Source organism: Solanum stenotomum, chromosome 6 (assembly GCF_019186545.1).
Source record: "Solanum stenotomum isolate F172 chromosome 6, ASM1918654v1, whole genome shotgun sequence".
NCBI lineage: Eukaryota > Viridiplantae > Streptophyta > Magnoliopsida > Solanales > Solanaceae > Solanum > Solanum stenotomum.
This window is the reverse complement of record NC_064287.1, coordinates 29,875,090-29,885,779: the sequence shown is the minus strand read 5'-3', so window position 1 is coordinate 29,885,779 and position 10,690 is coordinate 29,875,090. Positions and strand designations below refer to the sequence as shown.

The 10,690-nt window shown below is 37.1% G+C and overlaps 1 protein-coding gene across 1 annotated transcript; it reads right to left on the bottom strand.

Annotated features, from left to right (window-relative positions):
- Positions 1-5,250: 5,250 nt before the first annotated feature.
- On the bottom strand, positions 5,251-5,610 carry LOC125868648 (uncharacterized). The gene has a single exon (XM_049549252.1). It carries the CDS (start codon positions 5,608-5,610, stop codon positions 5,251-5,253), a length of 360 nt encoding a protein of 119 aa, XP_049405209.1.
- Positions 5,611-10,690: the final 5,080 nt, after the last annotated feature.

Genomic DNA, 10,690 nt, shown 5'->3' with positions numbered 1-10,690 from the left:
CCTATGAAACCATTTCTTGTATTTCGATTGTGTCCTTGTCTATTGTTGTGTTGCACCCCGCATACTTAGTACATTCCAAGTACTAACGCATATTTTGCCTACATGATGTCACCATGTAGGGACCGGAGCTACTCTTGATCCTTCTCTCCATTCACGTGGCTAGTACGGTGCTTATCCAAGTTTGTTGGTGAGTCCTCAATGATTCGAGGGCTATCTTATGTTTCCTACTCCTATGTTTTGAGACTTTAGCTTGCAATTGTATTTTGACTATGAGGGGAGCCGGTAGTATGTCATGGCCCCCGTCCTATCTATGTATGTAGAGGTGTGCGTTGGACAAGTATTTTGTAAATGAGCTTGACTTTTGTTCTATAATGTCATTTTGAAATGGTTTGCCCTTAGTCCCTATTTCCCGTTAAGTAATGTTGTTTGTACTTTCGCGACCAATGAAGTGTGATGACAAGTTTGAGAGGCTTGTTTGGGGTTCCTTCGGGTTCCTCATTCGCCATGTCTCGTCTAGGCCCTAGGCTTGGGTCGTGACAATTCCGAAGTTCCTTTAAGTTTTTGGTCAACTTCAAATGACCATAACTCTCAGTAAAATATGACTTAGGTGAACTACAAGGTATCTAATGAAAGGTCTTTGAATTATATTTCCAATGCCACCAAGTTTGCTAAGTTTCAAGTTTGGATGTGTGACATATGCCATTTTGAAGTCAGGCTGTCCAGTTAAGGAAAGTTATCCCAAAATAGAAAGGGATATTTTGGTCGTTTCCTTACCCAATCAGGTTTAATTCATTTTTAGTAATGTTTGGGGATCTAATCTTATTAGGTTTAGTTTTTAATCCTAAAATATGCCTAGGGTTTTAGTTGAGAGTGCAAGAAGAGAAAAGAGGAGAAATGAGGAGAAAAGAGGAAATGATCAAAGCGTTCATCAAGGTTATTGAATTTTGTTGCGGATTTTTGCCATGGGTTTGCTCCCTAAGAGGTATGTAAGTTTCCATAGTGTTGGGTTTGTTCACCCACACGCCAATCATGTTAATTTCAGCGTTAAGTTCATTCAAGAAAGTTGAAGGTCTAATGTTGTTGAATTGTGTTCTTGAAATTGACTTTCGTTCTTGAGTTAAGATGAGATTATTGAATTCTTGATGGAATTGTGTCGATTTTAGAGTTGTCTTTGATTAGATTCTTGTGCACATATACTGGGTATCTGAATCTAAAGAGAAATTGAGAAAAATAGTCAAAGTTAAGTGAATTGGGGTTAGAAAACAAAGAAGGAACTAGTCGGGCAAATCAGGGTACTAGGTCCGCGTTAGGGCCCTGTTCCTCAGGATTGGAAATAATTTCTCCGCGTCGCGGAGAGGGCACTAACCCTTCCGCCCTAAAATTTATTTTGCAACCAAATATTAATATGCATCTCCGCATCACGAACATGCTTCCAGACAATGATTTCTTGATCGTTTCTTATTTTTAACTATCTAAAAACCCTCGTAAACATCACAAGATCTTTCATATCACAAATCATAGCATTGAATTCAAAAATCAAATTCAATGTAGATTTGAGAGTCAAGTCTTAGGAGTTTTTTCGGACATTTTTTAGAAAGTGCCTTTGAATCTTTTTAATGAGTCTTCTACAATTTCTAATAACCTGTTTCAAGACTCGAGCAAGTGAGTATAAAAATGAGGAGAATGTAGTCATGAGTCTACATTATCATCACAAGATCCTTCATAGCATGAACCATAACTCTTGAATTCATAATTCATATTCAAGAGAGAATTAAGAGTAGAGTTCAAGAAAGTCATTCAGTTCAATTGTGAATCCTTTGAGATCAACTATCGATTTGAGCTATGTTTTGAGGAAGTAAGTATGAGAATGAAAAGAATCGTATACATGAGTTCCATATTATTATGTAGACGCTTGAGTAGAGTCCTTCAAGCCCATAAATTCCTCATGAACTTCATAAGTTGAGCATCATTGAGAGGAGTAGCATCTTCGAGTTTTAAGTCTTTGAGCATTGAGTTCCTAATCCTTTTGAGATTATATTCCTACTGATACGACTACTACATGTTACCCATGAAGACATTGGGTAAAGTTGTTCATTGATTTTACGTATCAGGACACTTCTTCCAATTCTAAATGCCAACGATCGTTATCTAATAATATAACCCAACTAAGTGAGTTTTGGTCAAATTCGACAGGAAGTTGTACGTGCTTGAGAATCAAGAGCCACAAATGAATAAGTTCAAGTCAATCATAGGTAAAGACAATTAAGAATAAAAAAATAATTCAAGTTAAAGGTTGACACAAATGTGAAATATAGGAGTTTTGATTGTAACTATCAACTACAACAGTAGCAAATAACACGAATAAACAAGTACAGAGACGGGTTCTTTGGATGTGATTGGATTATGGGCTAAGGTAGACAAATAGGTGATTGAAATTTATAGTAAATAGTTGTAAATTAGCTAATAAGCTAGACTTTAGTGGGGATAAACTTTCTCTCGAACAATTTACCCCAAATCAAATTGGTTTCTCTCGAACACCAATAAGTAGCAGCTAAGAACAACCTACACTTTAGTCCATTCACTCACTCGAGCTGACTGTGTGGAAAAGGGTTTAGGATTCACTCTGTCGTGCTGAACACATGACAACCCAAAACCAATAGACCATCAATTCAACAATCTTGGTTTTAAAACATGTCTCGAGCATGCCAAAAACACGAAGGTAGAGTTGCATTTGCAACTACAACCGTTTAAATTATACCACAAGTACTATTGAAATCACTTTTAAATGACATTTAAACTATCAATTAGCAATACCCAGCAGCTAAATCAACCCATAATCACATAATCACACACCAAGAATTTGGGGTTTTAGATAGACATCATAAAAAGATAGAAATCGTTACCAAATTTTGTTTCCATCAACTGGTTAAAATTAATTTCATCTTTACAAAGGTCAGGGTTGAACAATCTCAAAGACGCACTTCAAATTTCTCAAAAATGGAAATCTTCAAATTTTTGAATATAAGGAAATATTGTATCAATACTCTCAGTTATAAACTCTCAAAACTTGAAAAGTGATTGATAATAATAATCAGATAGATAGATGGCAACTAAACTACATATTCAAAACTCTATTTATAGTCACAAAAAATATGTTGCGGAGGATAATTCGGTACAGTAAGTCGGGATCGCCGATCCACTCGACGATCTTCCCTTTGGTCAATTCCATCGCCTTTTTGCTTTGGCCTTCAGCATCTTTAAGTTTTGTAACTTTGGGCGATCTAGCTATGCATTGCAGAACCGTTCAGCTACACGTCGACTGCTCCTTTCTATTGCCGACTTGATTTTCTCCTTCAGGGCTTCGCATACTAGAACATTAGGTGAGATCAAGGCCATTCGGCGAATCGCCCAATGGGTTAGGCAATCATCATGCCTTCTTTTCTTCGCTCTTTATGTTGCCTTGTTACTTTTTGCTCATTAGTGTCCATGTTTTTTCCGTCAATCAAAATACCTGAAAATCAAGGTTTTACATCAGCTATTGGCACAAAATAAGCATTTGAGGACACTAAATCTATTAAAATAAAGCACTAAATGAGTCCAATTCGTGGAATCATCAACACCCCCCAACTTAAACTGTTTCTTGTCCCCAAGTAAAACTCAAGTTCAGTAGTTCAAAAAGGATGCCTCAAAAAGTGCTACGCAAGGCTCAATCATGAATGCACACAAAAAGACTCAACTTACTCATGCAAGGATCAATTGTGCACTTCAAAATTCAAGTTGTGACTCACCATTATCAAAGACTCTCAATTTCACAATACTTGCTTCAAATACAAGTTCAAGCTCAACAAAGGTACTCAAATGCCCTCACACAAAGAATGATATCATATTCACATGCAACACTCACACTCACAAAGATGAGCACAATGTATGATTTCACCCATAGGTTTGCCCTTATTTTCCAGTCAACATTTGTTTCAACTTACTCAAGATCAAAAAGGTATATTCGAGGCTTGTAACTAGGGTTAGTGTAAAGGTATGGTCATTTAGGCTCAGAAACTTTTATCCTCATGAAATGGAGCATGAACAACATTTTTTTTCCTTCTCTTTATCATTCTCATTCATGCTCAAAAGTCACCCCATTATTCATCTTCCATGTAGTGTTGGACATCCCATTTTCTTTGAATTTTCAGAACTTTACTCCACAACTTTGTCATTCTTTTTCCTTTTACATTATTTTCTTCATTTTCTTTTTTTTTGTGTGGAGGGGTTCCATATTTCTCAAAATCATGTGTCAAGGGAACTTCTTTGCATTTCTTAATTTACCTTTTCTTTTCACCACACCTCTAACTTAGTCTTTTGGCCTAAGTTGGCTATTCAAACAAACCACAGATCTTGAGGATTATGGGTAATGGATAAACAAAGGTCGCAATTTCATCAATTTTCTTCCAAGAAAAGGTTAAGGCTCAAAGGGTGCTCAAGTGAGGTTCACACACTCACAAGGTAGGCCACAAAATGAGGTATAATGTAAAATTGTTTCACACTCTTTAATGTTGCCTAAGATCATCTCAAGGGATTGCATCACTTATTCTGCCAGACCAACGTGGAAAATTCTAGGTGTCATCACACATGGTTCTTGGTAAGCTCAACACACAAGGAATTGACACCAATGTCAAACAAGACTCCACACCTTCACTAGTGTGCAATTTTCATCACAAGAGACTCAATTTGATACTTAGCTAGTCACAACGAGATGCAAAAAGCTCACATATTGTCTATGCAACTTCACTTGGCCTTAACGTAGCCGCACATTAAATTTTGTTCAATTATGAGAACTATTCAAGTAATCGGTATTGATCAAGACTGATACTCAAAATTGCAAGAGAACAGCCACATACAAACACAAATAAGAGGTGGCACAATTTTTTCGAAGGGGTCCAAAAATCATTTACATTAAAAAACAAGGAGCCACAAGCTCAATGATCCACAAAATACCGTATTAACACAATTTATAGCTCAAACACCCAAATAAACATAAAAAACTTACAAAACGTGGGCCTCACCCCACCACAAATAAAAACCATTTGTCCTCCAATGCAAGAAAAATAATGTCCACAGGTCAATAAAAATAAGACAGAGAGGGAGGTAAAGAGGGATCATGTCTAAATAGTCGCTTCATATTTGGGGCATTACTGCCTGGCACATCACTGTGGTCCTAGGTCTTAGTACCGGAGTCACCTCAGAAGTAGCGGTTCAACTAAGAGCTGCCATGGACATCTCTGTCAGTGACATCTGGATCACTGACTGTACAATCGTCTCCTCAAGATCTGGCAAGTCACCATATATACTCTTCTCCCTCATCTCTTTCTGGTCCTCGTTGATCTCTATCTCTGACTCATAAGCTATTGTGCCCTCCATATGTACATCTCCGGTGGTAGCCAGAGGAATCTCTGAAGTCTCAGGGGCGTCCATATCATCCGCAGGCTCCAGTAGTAAAGTGAAATCAGTAGACTTTAGATAGTCTACGTCCTTCCACAGATCAGCAACTTCATTTTTCAAAGCCGTTACCTCGAAGGTCTCCCCATGTCTACTCTCGCAAGCCTCAACTCTCATAGTGAGAGTTTGAATGGACGTCTAGAGAGGGGTAAGTGCAACAATAATGGAACTCTCAATCATCCATGGGTTGGATCTCTCTTGTCGGGTTTCCCTCCCATTAGCTGAATGGGCTAGGTGCCCCATCTTCAGAATCATAGCCTGACTGATCCTGGTGGGCTGGACATATGTAGAGTCACCCAGAGCCTGTGAAGAAGAAGAGGTCGGAGTAGATGTACCTGAAGGCCCGGAGGCCGAAGTGGGAAAAGATGTCTCTGCATGTATAGAATCAGCATCCCCCTCTGGAGAAGTATCTGTCGGAGTTGCTCTCCTCCTATCAGCACCTCTCTTGTGTAGTCGGCCTCAATCCGTGGAAAGTCAGTAGAGGAAGAAGGAGTAACCTCAATATCACTCGTATTTTCCAGGGGCACTCAAACATGCCTGCACAATTCAGTGATCAGGACCGGGAATGGTAGAGAAGTCTGCCCCTACTTGGCCCTCATGGCCATCTCTTGCTCAATGATAAGTCCCAAGTTGAGTCGCCTTTTCGCTAAGATAGATCCCAAACAAGCTGACTTTGCATGTCGGAGGGTAGATTCGTTCTGTGAAGGCACGATGGAACTGCTAATGAATCCGAACCAATACCGGGCAGCTACATTCAAATCCTTCTTCTTGATCTAGACTGATGCCTCTATCCATCTCGTGGTAATATCAGAGAGAAGGGGAGAAAGCCAACCCTTCAAGTCATCGAGGGATTGAGTTATCACCAATCCCTCATAATCGTGCTCAAACCCTGTGGCTCTCTCAAGGACGACGTTTATGATATTTCTGCCGCATTCGACTTGCACACCTAGAACTATGATCGACTTAACCGGTCTGAACTCGCTGGCCTTCTTCTTGCTCTTCGGTGCCAAGTGACCATACGTTGTAGAGAACTCTCGAACCTATTAAGGAATATAAGGGCCTGGGGGCCTAGGGAATATCTTAAATTTGTGCCACTGCAGTAGCTCTCTCACACTGGAGTATCTTTCCTCAAGGCCCTCAGTGGATAACATCTTCTCCTCGAGAATAGTGCGTAATCCGTCACCCTTCAACCTATTGAAAAGCCTGGGAGGAGGTACTACCGGTGGTACTAGAGCCACAAAAGGTGTCGGAGCTGGCACTAACCCTAATGGGGTTGAAGTGAAGGGACTCTAGTTGAGTCAGGGTGAGATCTAGAATGGATCTCAGCCCACATCATAAAGCTACAATGGTAAAAAAAAAAGTAAAATATTCTTTTTTCTTTAATATTTGGCATATTTTAAATGGAAAATAGGGAAAAATGTAAATGAAAAGTAAAGGAAACAAAGATTAACACTTACTTGGTAAGAAATTCAAACAAATTTGAAATTTAATCAACCAACTTCACGTCTAGAAAAACTCAAATCTAGAAGGAGTTCTACGAAATTAGCCCTTAATCAAAAATAACTTTTAAACATTGAATTTTAAATTTAAGAAATTTATTTTTTGCAATATTAATTTATCTAGCTGGCTATTATTTCTCAAGATGGAAATCCACATCACGACTTTTGCCAGCTGTCGCGCGCATGTAGTCACAATCAGAGCAGTTGGACGAAAGGAATAAACAAGTTCGGGGGGGTCATTAAACCGGAATATAACTTAGGTGTACACCTAATAAAAAGCTTCAAATTCAGGGGGGGTAATGAATACTTTTGCCTGTGTTTAACTGATGTTAATATTCTTGATGCTTTAACTTTAAATGTTAAAACGCATGGTTATAATTATGCATCTGGATCTGAATTAATTTGCTTATCTTATAGAATTTATTTTAAATTGCTATCTACGTTAAACCCAAGATGTAAGTTATATGATACATCTGACCAAACTATTTTGGTAGAAACTAATTTTGGTAAATCTAAGGTCACTACTAGACGACCTTTAAAATGGGAATAAATTAATTTTCCAACAACTTGGACTTTGGATTCTGTAATATCTCCAAGTCATATGTCAAATGTTGTGACTAATTCTGAGTATTCTCATATTACTCAAAATCCTGATGGAAGGATTTGCATTCAGTTTGATGATAGAAGTGATCTTTATAATAGACATTAGTTTTCTGATAGAAGATTGCCTGTTATTCATCATATTTCCCCTATTGATCCTGTGTAGGGTCCGACTCGTAATCGTGCTGCTTCTTTGCATCCATACCTTCAATTATATCTGCGGATCAGAGTAATAGACTTGTTAATAAAATAAAAATTGATCCTCATTAGAATATTATTCAAGCTAATGATAATTCTTCTGATATTTTTGACAAGGATATTCCTTTTGTATCCGAATTGAATTTTAATCCCAATAATAGTTAATGATGAATGTACACCAAATAGATTCTAGTCGAGGTTCACTTGCAAGAAAGTACATTCAAAATGATTTTTTGAGTGATAAATGGAACCAGTTTAAAACATGGTTGTTTGACACTTATAGTGCCGATGATTTAAATAATATTTCTCAAGAATTTATAAAACTTGTGCCCTTGAAGAAGATGTTGCGGTAGTCAACATCAATGAGATTAATAATTTGATTACTCAAACTAAGTATTTGGGACTTTATGTTAATGTTTTTGGTGAAGATATTGGTTCTCTTGATAAAAAAATAGATGAATTAACTGCTTTGATAATTCAAATAAAAAATTATTTAAAGACTTTCAATAAAGCTTCTACTTCTAAAACTGATTCAGAAGCTCATACTATTTCTACTCATTTGCAGAGGCCCCCTGAGATTCAGGATTTAAAATTTAAATTGAATTATGATTCCGAAGAATTTCTTGATATAAATTTCTTGGATTTTAGTGCAAAACGTATGGATTTGTCAAACCATTTTGAGGATGAAATGGAAAAAACTTTTTATTTCAAAAATCATGTTTGTTTATAATTTAATAAACTTCGCAGTTATCCCAAGAAGAAGAATACAAAGTTTGCGCATAAACCAAGCATGGAAAATTATTATTATTCCAGATCAACTCCTTAAGATGTGCTTATAGAGGAACGCGACTGGAATCAGACTAATACCTCATATAGTGGGTCTGAAATTTATGATCAAAATCATGATGGTCTGACTGATAAACAGTTAACTATTTTTGTTCATAGAATGCTTATGTATGCAACTATCTGTAACAGTGTTGAAAATACAGATAGAAATATTTGCAAAATGATTATTGAAGGTTTTACTGGCTAACTCAGAGGCTGTTGTGATAAATGATACTTCTGATAGTGAAGGAATTGATAACTATGGCATGGGTCTAGTGAAAAATAGAGAAGACACTATTTATACCTTGGTCTTAACTATTTTAGACCATTTTAATGGTAGATTTACCAATCAGTATGAGACTGTTCGTACCCTGTTAAATGGTCTACGCTATAAAACTTTGGGAGAATTCAGATGGTATAAAGGTACTTATATGAGTACGGTGATGGAACTGCCCGAAAACAGTTATGATCATTGGAAAGCTAAGTTTATAGATGGCATTCTCCCTTTGTTTGCCGAAAGAGTTAGAAAAACTTTGAGAAATGAGCATGGTGAAATTCCTTAAAGGGATTATACTTATGGTAAGCTGATAGGAGTTTGCACTAAAGAAGGTATAAATTTGTGCAACGAATTGAAGTTCTCCAAACAATTTATGATGGATAAGCTTAGAGAAAGATCTCAGCTAGGAGAATTTCGTACCCAGTTCAGTTTACCTGATTCTTCAGCTAATAGCAAGAAGAAGAAACATAGAGATTCCAATCCTGATAAACCTTATAGGGAAAAGAGGTCTAGATATAGATCCAAGAGAGAATGTGATGCTAGAAAGGCCTTTCGTAAGTCTACTAGATTTACCAATAATATGTCTAAGCAGGAGCTCGCCAAAATCAAGTGCTATAAATGTGGAAATTTCGGTCACATAGCACCCAACTGTAAGCCTGAAAAACTTAAAACCTTAGAACTTGAGGAAGAAGTTCATGATAAGGTTTATAGTTTCTTATACTGTTCTGGTTCTGAGTCTGATTATGATTTTGATTCAGGTTCTGACGAAGGGATTGATTTGCATGATTTATCTGATAGTAATCAGCATGATAAAATGAATACTTACAATGCTTGTCATGCTGATATTTGTTCTTGTGAAAATGATGAATTTTAAAAATTACAATCTCAATTTGAAGATTTGAATATAAATACTATTACTTCTGATAAAGTGATAGAACTTTTGAAAGAAGTTACTGATAATAATCTTCGGGAAAAAATTATTCAATTAGCAGTTAATAATAATGCTAGTTGTTCAAAATATTCAAAAAAATAGAAATGAATATTTGATCAGATTTCATTCTGGTAAAATGGAGTGAGACCTAGAAGAAATATGCTATGATGGTTAACATTTCATATTGATATATCGTGAGTTTACGGTATTTCTAATACATTTCACTTACAAGTTGTGCGTGTCTAGGCCCTTTTTATACTAGTTTTTATGTGTTTTTATCATGTTTTGCAGGAAAGATGTTCATACGCGAAAGTATAGAGACTGCTGAAAGAAATGAAGAAACATGGCATTCACGGAGGTGATCTACTGACCGTAGGTCCATTCACGGTCCGTAGGTGATGACTGTAGATCAGCAGACATGGTATTTATGACAAATCAGGGAAATTTGACCAAGTATGGAACCACGGTGCCCATTGACGGTCCGTAGATTGATCTACGGACTGTACTGTTGATCCGTAGAGTGATATTGCGAGGGTTCCAGTACCTGATTTTTGAAGATTCTAAGTATGGAGCCACGGAGAGGATTGACGGACCGTAAATCGATCTACGTTCCGTACTGTTGGTCCGTCGTTTGCTTCAAAGAAGCTGATTTATGGAAGCTGAAATTTTTCTAAGTCCCAATTTACGGAAGGGACTTACGGATCGTAGATCCATCGACGGTCCGTAAGTCGGTCTCGTGGATTGAAGACGCGTACCTGAACAAAATTTACCTTGATTTGTTTCCCTTTAATTTAGGACTTGTTTTCTATAAATAGGGCATGTAAACATCATTTTTGGAGGTTAGACATTATTATTCTAGTTTTACTT